Genomic DNA, 17,145 nt, shown 5'->3' on the forward strand with positions numbered 1-17,145 from the left:
CCATGTTTGTATTTTGAAATCACTGTCTGGTTATTTATGTAATCCTAGAAGGTTAGGATGAGGAACAATTATGAATGTTTACTAGTGAGGTGTGGAGTGATGAGAGATGAGGAACACACATACTGCTAATGAGCCTGTTCAAGGGCCTGTTAAGGAGAGTGAGGGGTTGGCTCCTATAACCTATCTATAAAGTTGTACTTTCTCTGGGGAATTTCTTCAATTCATATGTTCCCAACATGTTCCTAGAATTCCACCTTAAAATAAGCTGAATGTACTTAGGGCCAACTTCTCAGCGTGGAAGTTTTGCTCAAGACATGACACACTGCATTTGGATCCTGTTCCCCTACATCTGGAAGCCACATGTCTGCAGCAGTTGTATAAAAGTTAACCGAGCAAACCTAGGGTGCCATTTATATTTTTGCTTAAATTCAAGCAGCATGGACCTTATTCTTCTGTGGGTGTTTCTGCCACTGGTCACTGTGGCCTGGGGTCAGTACGGTGACTATGGGTACCCATACCAGCAGTACCAGGACTACGGTGACGATGGCTGGGTGAATCTGAACCGGCAGGGTTTTAGCTACCAGTGTCCCCATGGGCAGGTAGTGGTGGCCGTGAGGAGCATCTTCAGCAAGAAGGAAGGTTCTGACAGACAGTGGAACTACGCCTGCATGCCCACATCCCAGAGCCTCGGGGAGCCCACAGAATGCTGGTGGGAGGAAATCAACAGGGCTGGCATGGAATGGTAAGAGGCTTCTGCCACACACACATGGGGCGGAATAGCTCTGCATGAATGCCTGAGTCTCAGGGGATAACAATGTCTATAACCTGAGAAACGATTACCTTAGACTGGAGAATTGTGTTTTTTGGTGGGTGCAGGGTTGGTGCAGAATGGATAACATTACTGGACCACATCAAAGACAGAAAATGTCTATAATAGATAGAGTTCTTGTTGCTTCTTTTCTTTTCAGAAGTGGCTCTATGCTTAGATTGATTCAGGGGCTACTGACAATCTGCAAAATGCTTACTGACTGCAGAAAGCTAAGTACAGAAATTGAAATCACTTGAGAAACTTCATCGTAATTTGAACTTTGCTGTGACATTGGAATGTCATTTCTATTTTGTAATGATTTACCATTTTACAAAAGCATTTGGTCCAGACTAATTGGGGAGAAAAAGAAACAGTTGGTCCCCAGCACATACAGTTTGAAAAGAATATTGATTTACAGCAAGTGAATAGACCAAGGGGACAAAGAAATTGATACAAAGGGAACTGAAATTAAATAGTGCTTGCTGCTCTGATTAGATGTGGACTCAATTTTGAGGAATGAGCTCCTTCTCTGCCTGGATTCAAAGTGGGTCCTGCTGCTGAAATTTAGTTTACTGAAAGTGTTTAAATAAGTGCCCCCCTCCCACTCCGTCCTTGTCAACGGCATGAATGGGCCCTGTTTGTGCTTCTCTGTGGATTGGGAGGATCCCAATTTGGTTTGAACCCTTGTACTTGATCAGAATCAGCCCGTCCCAGTGGCCATTGATGGCTACATGATTTATTCACAGCTGCCTGGAGGACTCCTCTGGCTTTAGGGAGGGAGCAGAGGGAGAAGGCTGACCCTGGGGGAAGCAGGTGCAGGGATGAGAAGACCCTACTGGCAGGCAGTTATCAATGATATCTGGAAGGCAACTCAGATGGCTTTGCAGAGCCTTCCAGAGGACCTTGGTAGACTGAGGCATCAAGCATAAATGACTAGGGCTCACATAACCGGGAATCTAAGAGGGAAAGACATAATAGGTGGAGACAAGAGAGGAGCTTCTGATAAAAAACAGCTGTTATTTATTGAGTACTTGCCCTGAGCAGGCACCATGCTAAGCACTTTATATGGATTATCTCATTTAATGTTCAAAACAAAGCAATAAATCATTATTTCTAGGTAGATGAAATTGCAACTGACATTTAGAGATAGGGTGGCTTTATGTGTGCATGAATGCATACATGTGCGTGTATGTGTGCGCGTGTGCATGTTTCAGCTAGAAAGCTGAGATTTGGGTCCAGTAAGTCTCAGCTTCAAAAAGTATGTGCTTAGCTGCAGTGATGGGTTCCTGAGAGCTCGCTTAACCCTGACCCAGCAGTGGACTCTCCATGGGCATAGCCAGGGCTCCAGAGTGAAACTCGGGCTAGCACTTTGTGCTGGGTGAGATGAGACTTGCAAGATCACAGTAGAAGCTGAACCCTGGAGGAGGGCTCAGCTCAGTGACTTTGACTTAAGGAGGGGTCCAGCTAGCCTGATGGAGAGATGGGGAAAGGGTCAAGGGAACCAGATTGCCCAGGAAATCTTTACTGAGTTGTCCTCAACCATTCTACTCCCTTTGGCAAGCAGATTTAATGATCCAAAACCCCTTCAGACCGATGGCTGACTCAGAGACCGGGCTTGCATGGAGTAACTCCCCAGGCTCTTTAACTGGCATGGAGCATGAAAATGACCCAGTTTCAAATGTCCTTCTAGTCCCCTCACCTTGGGGAACCACCATCTGGGTGGGGCCTCTTTCTAACACTTGGTTAGAACTATGGTTAAACAAGCACTCAGCAAAGATTCCTTACATCCTAAAGGGAAAGAACGGGGCTGAGCCAGGAAGCCTGGGTTTGGATCCTCACAATGTACCCTGTGATTCTAGCCCAGGGCTCAGCTCTCTAGGCTCCTACTTCAGTGGAAAAGGAGCCCTCATCTCAGACTGCACAACCCCTGGAGGCTCCACAGAGGAGTAGTTCACCTTTGAAAGTGTACTTGGGTTTGTTTAGCATTCGGTTGGTCCATGTGGCCAATCCTTATAGGGCGAGAAGCCAAAGAATATTTAGTTTTAAATTTGCCAACTTGTGTTGTTGTAATCTCCCAGTGTGATGAAATAGGGGGAAAACATGAATATGAATAAAGAGTCCATCGGAGTCTAGTGAAAAAAATGACAAATGAGATGTGTCTTCCCTCTCCGCTTGTTCTGCACTTTCTGTGTGCAGGACCCATGGTTTCTTCCTTTCTTCCTTCCACCCTCGGTTGCCTCCTTCCTTTCCTAATCACAGAGCTGACTGCTCACAAACAGGCAAAAATGCCTTCTTCGATGGGACTCAGCAGCCCCAGGACTGATACCAATTATTCCCCAGGCACCTTTTTAGATGATTATGGCTTTGAGTTCAGCCTCCAGTCTCAGTGAAGAATTTGGAAGGAAAGAAATCGCTCACAGGCTGAGAAGCAATTACATCTTCCCATCTTGTTCTGGTGGAGGAGTTGTTAATGATTTAGTGCAATTCAGCTGCCTTGTATAAGTAAATTAGGTTTTCAGTTTTATTTTAAGAAAGGAAGGAGTCTCCCACAAAGACTTGACAACAAATACAGTAGTTGTAAAAATCTGACTTGCTGGAAAAGCTTGCTAATGGACCTCCATCTTTAAAAGGTGCTGCCTTAAAGCTACTCATAGCTGAATGGCTTCAAATAGCATGCTCATCCTCGACAGTTTTCTACTGAAAACCACCTATTTACATGCCATATTCAGAAGCATGTATACAGGCCTCCACCACCATAGCCTGCCAGGAGGCTTTCTCTGAGTTTCTAGGCACATTTGCTACCTTGGGGCAGGTGGCTCCTGGGTGAAGCAAGATGAGCTTGGAATGCTATCGTGAAGCAGTCATGGGGTAGAAGGAACACGACATTATCTTCACAGCTCCCAATTGTTTCTGTAAGAAAAAGAGCGGAAAGGTGAACCATCCAATAGGTTGTATTCAGGAGGAAAGCCCGAGGAGAGCAACCAAGTCTCATTCAGCCCAGCTGAAGGGGGTAATGACACACATCCCTTCTAACTAGAGTCTTTTTTTATTAGGCAGTAAAAGTAAAGCCAGGCAGGAAAGAAGAAAACAGGGTGAGTTTGAGTGGGGTGGCAGGACACTCTTACCTTAAATAGAAGCGTTCAAGGCTTTCACAGCATCTGTGTCTGCCAGAGATATCAGTGTCAGACATAGACGTGATCTCTGAGACTATCAGGTGTGTTTGTTCAGGGGAAGGGAAAGGGGAAACGATTTTGTGGGGTTTGATAATTCTAAGATACAGCTGGCAGGGGATGAGGTGAGTGCTTTCAGTTTGTTATTTTCCATCAGTATCACTTACTTCTGTGGCCCCAGGCATTGGGCTTTTGTTTTATGAAACAGAGGGTGGGGACCGAGGTATGATGAGAGAGAGAGAGAGAGAGAGAGAGAGAGAGAGAGAGAGAGAGAGAGAGAGAGAGAGAGAGAGAGAGAGAGAGAGAGAGAGAGAGAGAGAAGGAGGGAGGGAGGGAGGGAGGGAGGGAGAAAAAGGAAGACAGAAAAGCAAAAATGTGAGAAGAAAAGGAGAAAGTGAAGAGAGAAAGAGAAGAGGGAAGGGAAGGGGAGGAGAGGGAAAGAAATGAAGTTGTGATATTCATCTCATATGATGATAAGGTGTGATCCCTATAAAAGAAAGTATAAAAGAATTCCAGAGCTAATGGCAATCTAAGACAAACACCTGGCACATTACATCCTATTTATTAACAATCAAATAAGATGTAATGAATGTGGCATTTGATGAAGTTTGTTTTAGACATATGGAGTCTGGATTCACAGGAAGAATGTTGTGTAAACTGATTTTTTTCTCCCCTATGCTTCAAGCAATTCCCTAATATCAGCTCCAAGTGATATTTATTACAGCTGAATTTATAAATCTATCAGTGAACGTCCACATGGTGAAGAAACAAAAACTATCCAAGAGAGCTTTGTTAGTACCATGGAAAACTTAAAGCTGAATATGTTGGGCAGAAAACTCAATTTTCCATATTCTAACTATAATTACAATGAAGGTTCCACGAAGTGTAGAGCCATAGTTCCAGTTCCTGGTCCTGAATATTTAGTGTGTACAGTGCCTACTTCCTCTGATCCAGCATCCCCTACCCTCTACTCATTCAACATGCCTTATTTCCTGCAGCACATGGTCCCTGCCAGATTCATGTTTGTTGTTTCTTTCACATAATATAAATTTCATAAACATGGAACTTTGTCTTATCACCACTGTGTCCTCGGTGCCAAAAATGGCCCTGACATATGACAGGCTCAATGAATGGGGGGGGGAGGGAAGGAAGAAGGGAGGGAGATAGAAAGAGAGAGAGATCCTATCTTACAGCTATTCTGCAAATCTAAAATTGCTTCAAAATTTTAGAGATTAAAAAAAAAACTCATCAGAAAGCAGGCTGGCTGTGCTGTGTCTGTGCTGGGAATTCAAAAGGCAAACATTGAGCATAGCAAAATCCAAGAATCCAAATATTAAATAGAAGGGGCCTTAGATACAATGTAAAACAATCTTCTCAAATAGTACTTTCAGAATTAGAATCAGTAGAGTGATGCAATTGAAAATAAATGAAATAATCCCAATAATGTAACCCCTGTGACTCTAGCCTTAATTTTATGTGGATATTTGTGGCTTATAATGTAATCTCATTGGGATGTTCATTTGCAAATTCAATGCTTGTTATTATGAACTTTAACAGAATGCAGAACTGTGTAGGTTAATGACATAGGGACAACGCCCTGATAGTCTATTCTTACTTACTCTTCACAGCACTAATGGCAGACAGGTACTGATTACTACCTTTGTTTTACATCAAAGGAAACTGACCTGACTACATTGCCAGGCACTGTACAAGAGTCTGATGTCCAGGGCCACAGATGAATGGAAATCCTGATTTTTTAAAAAAAAAAAACTTCCTTAGATAAGGCTATCATGAGTTCTGAGCTTAAAAAAAAAGATATCAAGTCCCTGTCAAAATGACTTCTGAGAGCAAGAAGGCTGAGTGTGAGAGAACAGGATTATGGCAGATCTAGGCTTCTTTCCATCTTAGTCACTCTTCTATGAACTGAGAAATCAATTGTCTAGGAGAACTAAAGCTTTCCAAAAAGAAGCAATTAAAAAAAAGTTTCTAGGCTATTCCTTCAGGATAAAATCTTTCCAATCAATAAAAGATTTTCAGAGAGCTGGAGATTCATGTCTGTAATCATAGCTACTCTGTAGGCAGAGAACCAGAGTCTGCAAAATTCCTTCTACAAAAGAAAAAGCCTTCAGCAAAAGCCAGGCTGAAGGCATGGCCCAGTGGTAGAAACCTAGCTAAGCAAGCAACTCAAGCAAGCATAAGGCCCTGAGTTAAACATAAACATAAAAAATAGAATTTTAAGGAATTAGAAACTACTCCCTTTCTTTCTCTCTGTGTGTATATGTATGTTCCTCTATGTATAGACACAGAGAAATTTTCTGTCTTTGATTTCAGGGTGATGACCATTTTCAGAAAAAAAAAACCATTTTCTTAAAACATAACTACAAATGCTGTTGTCAGGGGGAGAGTAATTACCTTATGATTTTCTTTACAGAAAGCTTCTAGTGTCAGGTGGAGCAATATTGATATTGTTCTAGTTCGTGAAAGTGAAATTGATTCTCAGCCTTCAAAGAGATTGTGAGAATGTAAGGGAGGAGAAAGGCTCTGAAACCAAGCACCAGGCCCTCATGCTGCAGAGGAGTGTTCCCATGGCATACCCTCAGAGCTCAGTTGGGGTTAAGACACAACATACCAGGGAAGCTGCAGTCTTGGCCCAATACTCTGTTCTGTATATGCTTCAGGAGCAACACGCACACACAATGAAATGAATCAGTGCCTTTGTGTGTCTTTGTACCTTAATCATTTATTTAAGTTGAGTGAATTAACGTAAGTAAGCACTTCTAGTTCCCTTCATATCTCTTTTCACCTGCCTGGCTCCTGTACCTGTACTTCTGCAGTTAACTGTAGCCAATATTTTGCTGAGTTGAAGAAGCTTTTAAAAAGAGTGACAGAAATGGAAGCAAGAAATGTACAAAGTGCTCACTTGTGTGCCCTCATTTTCTAGTGGTCTGTTCCTGAGGAGGAAGTAGATAGATGGACCACTTTCCCTTATCTCCATGGAAACTACACAGAGGGAATGTGGGGGCCTTCTGTGGACTTGAACGATGGGCTCTGACAAGTCCATTTGGGAGACAGCTTATCAGTCATTCATGCTATTTATTATAACAAGGCATAATGAAGCAACCATGCTACAAAGTAGGTGGTAAGACATCGAATGTCAGTGAGTTTTGTCTTAAACCAAACAAAACAATAAACAGTAGTTCAGGGAAGCATGTGAATATTCCAGTGACTTAAGATCTCAAGATCTCCAAACTATTGTGTAGCATATGGGAAAGTACAATGACAACCGTAAGTCATGTATTAAACATTAAGTATTGCTACCCTAGAAATTTTATATACATTATCCTATTTGATTCACATAGTACGTTTACAAAATATAAGCTATTGCTGTACCCATGTTGTAGTTGAGGATGTGACAGCCAGGTCCTCATGACCCAGCTAACCACAGGACACCAGTCCCGTGGCATAGCCGAGGTGCTTATTCCACTCTGCTGCTCGCCACACTGAGAAAAGGCACCCTACCAAAATCCAGTTCTGGAAGGGATGATTGCAGACTACCATACCACCAAGCAGACTCACTCTCTTAGAGTGAAAAGGCAATCTAACTGAAGGAGAGGAAGGATGGTGTGCCATTATCTTTTACTGTGTGTTCTTCAGCTCAGAGCTGTAGGGTCCAAACACTCTTCACGGGCCAGTGTTATCAGAGGTGGTTGTGAGAAAATGACACCACATACTTACCATACAAGCTGTGGGGCTAGCTTCCGGGCTGCCAGGGGATGGGGAATTTGTGGAACTTGGATTGCCTTCTGAACTAGGACTTCACGAGACAGCTCTCCTTATCTTTCTACATTTATTTTTACTGAAGGGAACTTACCACCATGACAACTCTGTCACTTGTAGAGATCTGAGTACACAAGCTAGACAAAAATAGAGGAACAATAACTCCAGGGAAATCATGGGAAATGCTGTGACACATTTTCGCTTTGGACACACCAACTTTTGATGTTACCTCTTTAAACTCAAATTAAGATTCCCTCGGATCCATCTGACCAGGAATTGGGGTAGACCAAACCTACCTAGAAGGCCAATTATTTGGTCTCCCAATTTTGTATCAAATGGAACTAGTCTTGACAAGATGTGATCAATGGTGTAGTTTATCAAAGGCTAGATCATCAAGGGCCATAGGTCTCAGTTTATAGCATTATTTGCATTGTTGATTTCTAATAGCTGAATTCTCTAGTTTACCAGAAATTCTTGTAAGTCTTGAGAAAGAATGATTAACCAAGCCCATCTCTTAGTTCTTCTCTTAACATAGTACAAAGTGATTGAAATAGAATAGTAGCATTGTGTTAAGCAGTAGAGTGGGTGAATGAATTTTAAAAATGCCAATCTGAATGTATATATGTGTAAATGAATAAATTTTTCAGTGGTACAGTAGTTAGTTTCCAATCAACAACAAGAATCCTTAATATCTAGTTTTGGCAGATACACTTATTCATTTCCAACTTTGAGGAAAAATAAAATAAATCTAGTTGCACATAGTTTGAATGTCATTAAAACCTCAGAAATCAGCACAGGGTATTTTTTTTTTTTTTTTTTTTTGCGGGGCGGGAGGGTCATGAGGCTTGAACTCGGCCTGGGAGCTGTCCCTGAGTTCTTCAGCTCAAGGCTACCATCCTACTCTTGAGCCAAGCGCCACTTCCCGTTTTCTAGAGATTAATTGGAGATAAGAGTCTCAGGTCCTTTTGTGCCCCAGCTGGCTTTGAACCTTGGTCTTCAGCCACCTGAGTAGCTAGGATTACAGGTGTGAGCTACCGCACCTAGCTCAGGGTGCTTATTCTTTATTTGTTGTATTTTCTTGAAATTTATCTTTACTTGGAGAAAAACAGGATTATATTTTAGCAGCCGTAACTGCCTTCCCTGTCTATGTACAAGAAGGGATAGCTAAATGGTTAGGAGAAGTCGAAAATGCACAGAAACAGCAATAGCTAAAGAGCAATTTTGTGCTAGTATCTAATTATATTCTCCAAAGTTCATGGTTAAAAACTTAATTCCCAAGTTCTTGTGTGGATGGAATTTGGGTCCTAGGCAGGTAATGAAGAACAGAAAGTAAAACACCTATGATCATTACAGCCTCAGTGGCTTTATAGGAAGAGGAAGGGAGACCCTAACTAGCATGCTTTCTCTGTCCCACCCGGTGATGCTGTCTACCATAATATATAATGTAAGAAGACCCTCCCCAGAGGCTAGCATCATGCTCTTGTGCTTCCCAACTGACTGACTGACTGATGAGCTAAATAAGTCTTTATTCTTTATAAGTCATCCAGTATGGTAGAAATTTAGAGCAACAGAGCATGCTAGGGCAGTTTGTGAAAGATCTCATTCTTTATAAGGTAAGAAACAATCTATTTATTATAGACTAAAAGTGCCAAACCTTAAGGTGGTATGGGATTGGGGAAAAGGTAGAAAGTACTGGAGATAGAACACAAGAAGAAATGATTGCTTTGTTATAAGCCAATATTTAGTTAGAAAAGTGTTATAAAGATAATAATAGTTTTTTTAAGTCTGATTCCTAGACCAGCAGCAGCACAGGTAGAATAAAAATAAAACATCTTTCTGGAATGTGGAATGGAGGAGTTACCATGTTTGAAGAATTAAGACTAAGCTAGGATAGGTAAGTTACCCTTCAGAGAATCTGAGTTCATTAGCCTCTCTTCACATTGTGAGAAGTACCTCCAAGGCCAGCCACTCTGGAAAACTGGGAAGTGTTCTGAGAGTTACTTAATGACTACAAGAAAGGTTTCTATGTTAGCAATGAGAGTCTGGATCTATGCCCGAGCTTTCCTACTGAGTTGCCCTGGATAAATCACTGTACCCATTTGTGCCTTGTGTGTTGTGTAGGGGACAATGAAAAGTTTACATAAAGTCCATCTATTTGTGATTTTTGGTCTTTGTCTTCTTTTGTTTTAAATTCAAAGACAATGATTTCTTTTGTTTCTTATTTTAAATGGCATGAGTCATATACACTCTTACAAAATTCATAACCATTCATTTATATATACTTTCATCTAATTATATATTCATAGATTTTGGGAACAATGTCTCCCAAACTTCCTTCAGTTAAGATTCTGAGTCATTGAACGTGTCATTTCTACAATAGAACAAAGTCTATTATGTATAAAAATTGGACCAATTGTTAGGAACCTCAGTTAATGAAAGCATATATAATGGTGGAAGGTGGAGCTTTGGGAAGGCATTTGTGTACCAGTGTCCTCAGCTTCTTTTCTCTTCAGGTACCAGACATGCTCCAACAATGGACTGGTGGCGGGGTTCCAGAGTCGCTACTTTGAGTCAGTGCTGGATCGAGAGTGGCAATTTTATTGCTGTCGCTACAGCAAGAGATGCCCATATTCCTGCTGGTGAGTATGAAAGCCAGCGCCATGGCTCGTGAGCCCTGGAGCTGTAGTGAGATTCTCTGGCCCATGATTCAGGCTTCAGATAACCCTAACTTGTCACAAACTACCTTGGAAAGCAATTGGCATCTGTAGAAGAATGAATAACGAAGGGTACTCACACTGGGACGACCTTGTCCACTTCAATGCTCCCATAACCCTCTTGGCATTAAAGACAGTAACAGCTATTAGGCCATCACTAACATCTATTGACAGAATAAATGAAGATTTGAACCTAATCTCCAGTTTTGTTATGAATATTAATTGAGATTATTTATGTGTGGCATTGCCAATAGCTACCATCACAGTTATTTCATGGGAATGGCCAAGCTTCATCTGAGAACCACAGACTCTTGTACCTGTGCTTTTTTTATTTATAAGATTTTACTTTATTTTTTTATTGTAATTAATAAAAGGGTTACATGATATTTGCCAGATAGAAGGTGCATTAATTCACATACATTGATGCCCTTTCACATGTCTTGGTACCTGTGCTTTTTCCCTTCACCAAAATAAATTCTCACCGCATCCAATCTCATGGCCTGTTTGGGAGCCTCTCATCCTGCAGACTCTCTAGGAAAAACCATCCTCTGATCTTTCAGAGCCTAGTATATAGGTTTAGATAGAGCAAGAAGATGCTATTTTCTGGATCACTTTGCCTGTACGACTTACTTCATGCATTTTTCCTTCCAGATTCAAGACAAATTTCTCTTGTTCTAGGCTTCCAACTTACTAGGGAAGAGAGAGTGTGTATGTGTATCTCTATTTGTAGACAGCCAGACAGATGAATAGACAAATAGATACCTTAGCTGTTGATAGCACGATATATCCCAATTTGGTCTAAAGGACAAGCCAGTCATGTATGCCTTGGAAAGATATCATAGTTGTCAGCATTCAAAGCTAAGAACACTTAAATGATTGATCTCTACAATGTGATGCTCAAGGTAATACAGAATTGTTCCCTATGACTAGACAGTGTGACTCTACAGAAGCCTAAGAGGCATGCAGTGTCTCACGGGGCAGACAGTTCCGAAAGCTTAGCACTTTACTTTTTGAATAATGACAGTTGTAAATTCAGTAGTAATACTGAATTCAAATCAGCATGAAGTCAGATGATACTTGGATCTGTGTGATGGGGTAGAAATCTCCTCAGGGTCCCCAAACTACTGCTCAGCAGCTCTTTCATTTTGTTCTTTGCTAGTGGGGTTGTTGGTTTTATTTTTTATGTGTGGGTATTTTAATTTTTTTTTTGCCAGTCCTGGGCTTGAGCTCAGGGCCTGAGCACTGTTCTTGGACTTTCTCAAGGCTAGAGCTCTATCACTTGAGCCTCAGCACCACTTCGGGCTTTTTTCTATGTATGTGGTACCGAGGAATCGAACCCGGGTCTTCATGCATGCTAGGCAAGCACTTTAACCACTAGGCCAAACTCCCGGCCCAGTATTTTAATTTTTTAATTCTTGTTATTAAGGTGACATACAGAGAGGTTACAATTACATAAGTTAGGTAAGAGAGTACATTTCTTTTTGGACAATGTCACCTCTTCGCTCCCTTTCGCCCAGATTTTCCCTCCCTTCCCACACTCAAGAGTTGTATAGGTCTCTTTCAGCATAGTGTCTAGTGTGTGCCATTGTGGCATTAGTTTACCCTTGTCCCTTCATTTCTGTGCTTCCTCCTTCCTTACACTCCCAAAGACATATAAACGAACAAGCAAAACAGCAAAGAACATAAAACCATCAATAAAAGAAAGAAAAAATCTCGTTTCCATTTCCTGTAGTTCATTGTGATAAATATTATTTTCTATGACCAGATGCACATACGCCTTGCATCTTTGTGTTCCTCCCCTAAGGTTAACCTCCTTTCCTCACTGTGTGTGAATTCCTAGTGAGACACCTGTATTACGTTTGTTTGTTTGTTTTTGTTTTGGTGGGGTTTTTGGTTTTTGAGATGCGGTTTTACTATGTGGCCCCTGCTAGCCTCAAACTCGTGATCCTCCTGTTTCCACTTCCCAAGTAATCTGATTACAGGCTGTCCATCCCACGCAGTGGTAAAGTAGTGTCGCGAAGCACTTCTTACCCCATCTCTGCACATGAGCAGGCACAGCTAGGGATGACGGCACCTCTGCGGCAGGTTGTGAATCAAAGACTCAGAATCAAAGACAGGAGTGCCTGTGTGGGGGATGAGCTGGCATTCCAGGCTCCTCCTTGCAGTCTCCTCCTTTCTCTACTCCTCTGCCCCACAGTGACGGCTCTGCTCTTAGGAAGTTACCTCTGTTCTTCGAGAAGCCTCAGTGCATCATTTTAAATCATGACCATGTTTTCTGAGTCTCTAAAATATTTAAAAATTTGATAGAAACGATAGACCTTGTGTTTAAGGTGGCTGGGGGTGGGGTGGGGAGAGAGTAAAAGAATGCTTACTTAGAAGTTTTCCAAGAATATCAGGAATCCTCGAACTCCTTAAAAGCATTCATGGTACATTGCCTGGATGGCAGCTTGATACTCCCCAAATTGTTCAGTCTTGGAGTTTGGTGTGAGCTTCACAGTGCCTTGATTCTGGAGGTGCATTTACTTGTAAAAGTTGATACAGATACAGAACAGTTTACAAAGAGGTTACAGATTCCACAGACAAGAGAGAAGGTTAGTAGAAGCCTGTCTGCAATGACACAAGGAATTGGCCTTCCCCAACCTCCTCTTCCTCCTCTTCTAAAATAAAAACAGTTTCCCTTGGTTGTAAGGCATTTGAAACCAGATAAAATGTAAATCATTTCTCTGAAAGAGCAGACACTAGCTGCCAATCTGTTGATGCACATAATACGATTTTCCCTCTGTCAGCCTCCAAAGAAACACATTAAGAGTAGAGTCACAAAGAGAAATGAGACCTTCAGTGAGAAAGGTCCAGGGATGTGCAGCCTCAGGGCAGGCCTGTCCCATTGCCTGTGGCATAAACTTTCCACTACATTGTAACCATTAATTCAATGGATGTGCACAGAAATGATTCTGGAGGGCATGCGAATCAAGATGAGATTGCCCTCCCCCTAATACAGTTTCCCTACCTAATATTTTTATTCTCCACTTTCACCTTCCCATCTCAGCCCTGTAATAGAAGGTCTGTACAAGCAGAGATCTTTAAACGAATATAGGACAGAGCACTTTAAACCTTATCAATAATGAAGGAAATAACAGTGACCTCATCCTACTCCCTCTTGGTGTTGAGGGGATTAAATGAGCTAGTACACATTTAGCATTGTCACTGGCTATGATCACACAGAGCTAGCCTGTTTTAAAGTAGAATCCCTTGAATCATCCAAGCTGGGAAAGATGAGCCTCTTCACCAACTAACAGCAAGCCTTTCAAAGGCAGACTCTGCCCAAGATTAGCAGAAGGGTAGGATTATCTTAGAGGAAGCACAACTTGTGTCCAGAGTTGGATATGCAGAAGAACAGGACACCTGTTTACTTGAAGTCCACTGGGATAGGCCATCAAGGTTGCACTTGACAAGAAACAGTCAGACATGAAGAACTGGCATGGGCAAAGGGAACCGAAAATGGAGAATCCTTAGTTGAATGCATTTGTGCTGAGAGCCCTGAGCTTTCTCTCTCTGGGCCTGCTTGTCAGCTTTTCCTGATAGGGAAGAGACCTGATGGGAACTGATGAGAAGGCTTAGTGCCAGAATTCTCTTCAAAATTCACTTTGCTTTGGAATGTTGTCCGAACTATGTCCTCCGGGACCTGGTGCCAAATGAAAAACAAATTCGGATTTAATCAGATTAAGATGGGCTCCTTTGGTCAAGAGTGGATTTTTTGTTGTTGTTGTTGTTGTTGTTGCTGTTACTTTTACCATTGCCATGTCATTATTCCATTGTACTATTAAATCTGACACCCTGTGGCTCCATACACATGGATTTTTCTTAAGTGGTCATGAGTACTACTATGAGCAGAGTAATTAATTCATTTCCAGCTTTCATGTCAAAGTAGGCTGATCTTGCAGAAGGACAGGATGGTTGGTCTAAGACCAACATGAAACTCCATGAAAGCTTGGGCTAGTGAGGAAATAATGGGCTGTTCACAACCTCGCTGGGATGACCTACTTTCACCTCTAAAAGTGCCTTTTCCATTAGAATAAATTAGACCATTAGTGTGTTTCACTTTTTGCCTGAAATTTTCTCTCATGGAAGCCAAGAATTTGAGTAGCTGTGCTGACCACTTAATGTCACACTGAGTCATTGTTTTCCCCAGGCAGAGGAGGAGAGGTCTGAAACAGCCACACTTCCCATCATAGCAAGCCAGAGATCTCTGCCATAATGAGTAGGAGAGCCTGAAGTGAGGCCTGAGTAGTCGTGGCTGGATGGCTGGGGTCTTGAACAGAGCAACTGTTTGTTGCAATAGAGCAGACTTGCAGCTCAAGGCATTGGACCATCAGATGGACAGGAGTCTGGGGCTCTCAGATTAGGAAAGTTGACCAACAGCAAAGGTAAAGGGTAGATGGAGGTAGGGTGAGATAAGGAGGAGCCATTTAAATCCTTTATACTTCTGATGGATTTCTGTGGGCTGTGCCATCACTGAGCATTATAGCTTAAAGTGTATCCTATGTGTTGGGTGCTGAAGTCATTTGAAAAGGTCAGGTCTGTGCATTTGTGTTGTTCTAATGATGCCCCAGACTCCAGTGGCTACCCCATGGCAGTTCCAGACTACTGCTTCCTCACAACACACATACTCAATTTCCTTCCTGCCATTAAGTGTGAAGAATGATCTCTCAAGTGTTTCTCCAGAGCAGATTGCCAATTATGATGCAAAGAATGCAATGCCAAAGTTCACTTTTACCAAATCAAGGTAAGCCACTTTTCTTGAGTTGACAAGAGACATAACTCTGAACCACTGTCTGCAGTGACCTTCTTATTTCTACTCCCCATCCTCTACCACCATTCTCTTCATCACACACACACACACACACACACACACACACACACACACACACACACACAGAGGATTGCTGGTCATAAGCATGGGTTGAGGGATGAGAAGAAAATTTGTCTGAACAAACATAGCCAGTCAACTTTGAATCGGGACCCACCAAGGTATTTCTCAATTTGGTTGGCTCTCTATCTAACAGCATGGTGATCGAACTGAGAACCATCAAAGTGGCTGAAGGAAATGGAGCCTTATTTTCAAAGGAAACCTTGAAGAAGTAGCAGAATGAGCACATACGAAGCACCATGGTACACAGTGCATGACTCATTGTCCCATGGGTGTCTAGACACTTCAGTGGCATCTTCAAATTGCCTTGATTCATGATGTCATATCTTTCTCAACTGAATGAAACCCCTAGAGCATAAATTAGGTCTTATTTCCTCCAATGTCTCAGCATATTTACTGGCACAAAATAGACCCTTAATAAATGTTTCAGGTAAATAACTTTATCCTGTAGAACTCTAGGAACAGTCATGATGATGAAACCTGGCTTTGAAATGTTTTATAGTTGATAAGGACTTTATTTGATTCTTATTTAAGCCTTTGAACAGCCCTGCAGAGGGAAGTAAGGTCTATTTGCCTGCGCTTTCACACAGCAAAATACTGATAATACTGATACTTGAAAGCTTCTTTGCATCATAATTAATGGCTTGAATTACCTCCTCCAGAACTAGACACATGTGGGGGGAGGGGACCACATCTCCCCTCCCACATTTTGTTCTGTTGCATAGAAGCCCACACTGCTTAGAACTAGCTAAGTAAATGTCCAGGTTGTCCATGCTTGTGAGATTTAAGGATTCAGAAATATCATCACCCTAGGCTGGAAAAAAATTATCGACCAATTCCCAAATGAATGTGAGATTTATTTGTTTGGTGGGATCCAAGGGGCTGCTGGCTCATTTCAATCTGGGCAGTTTCTTGTGGATAATATTGCCTCACTGAACTCTGGCAAGAAAGTGAATTCCTGGTGGATGTGGACATGGTCTTACTAATACTTCCCATTGGGTAGGATGAATATGCAGATTTGATGCATGTTTATTTGTGGAGAAGTAGTCCAATTCTTTGTCCAATGATCTGTAAACCACAGACACATGTCCCTGATGCTGCCACAGCCCTTCAGAGACTGCATTCGTTCCTCATCTTCTCACAGCTCCAGTTGCTGCATGGTGCACCCCAGTCTGTTCCCTGGCCAGGCAAACTCTGTGTCCCAGGAACAGAAGAATTTGAATGAAGCAACATTTTCTGTACTAAATGACTCTTCTCTAGAGCCATGGCCTTTTGGGTTCATTCAATAATATATAGTTGACGAAATCATCATTTTACATTGTTTTTCATCACTAAGAGTCTTTGACTGTCAAGCTTTGCTTTCTCCAATGTCTGCTTCCCTCCCCCTCACCCCACCCTGCCCCTCTCTCTGCATCAAATCATAAGCTGGAGAGTGTGTTTCCTTAATCCCTGGATTTCTGTAGCTAACAAAAACAAAACCAGCTAAGCAAAAACATTTCTGTCTTTTCTTTTCTCCAAGTCCATAGTATCCAATCATCTAACTCCTGACCACTTTGTCTAGATTTTAAGGCCACATGGGGTACATTTTGCAAAGTGAGTCCTGTAATATTGGGTTAGATATGGAAAAAGAACTAACATGTCCTTCTAATGGGATATCTGTCACCTTTGTCCCTGTCCCAAAACTTCTTGCAGCACAATTCCCAGGGGTCTTGTGAGAAGAACAGATTCTATGCTGATCCCTCTGAGCAA

General features: G+C 42.0%; 1 protein-coding gene across 1 annotated transcript in view; it reads left to right on the forward strand.

Annotated features, from left to right (window-relative positions):
* The first annotated feature begins 329 nt into the window (after positions 1–329).
* Positions 330–17,145, forward strand: part of Dpt (dermatopontin) — a 28,325-nt gene continuing 11,509 nt past the window's right edge. The window contains exons 1-2 of the mRNA XM_090340505.1: positions 330–742; positions 10,269–10,394. Of these exons, the coding sequence (XP_090196631.1) occupies positions 438–742; positions 10,269–10,394 (431 nt within the window). The 5' untranslated portion in view covers positions 330–437. The remainder of the gene's footprint in view (positions 743–10,268; positions 10,395–17,145) is intronic.

Source organism: Megascapheus bottae, chromosome 10 (assembly GCF_031878675.1).
Source record: "Megascapheus bottae isolate mThoBot1 chromosome 10, mThoBot2.hap1, whole genome shotgun sequence".
Taxonomy (NCBI): domain Eukaryota; kingdom Metazoa; phylum Chordata; class Mammalia; order Rodentia; family Geomyidae; genus Megascapheus; species Megascapheus bottae.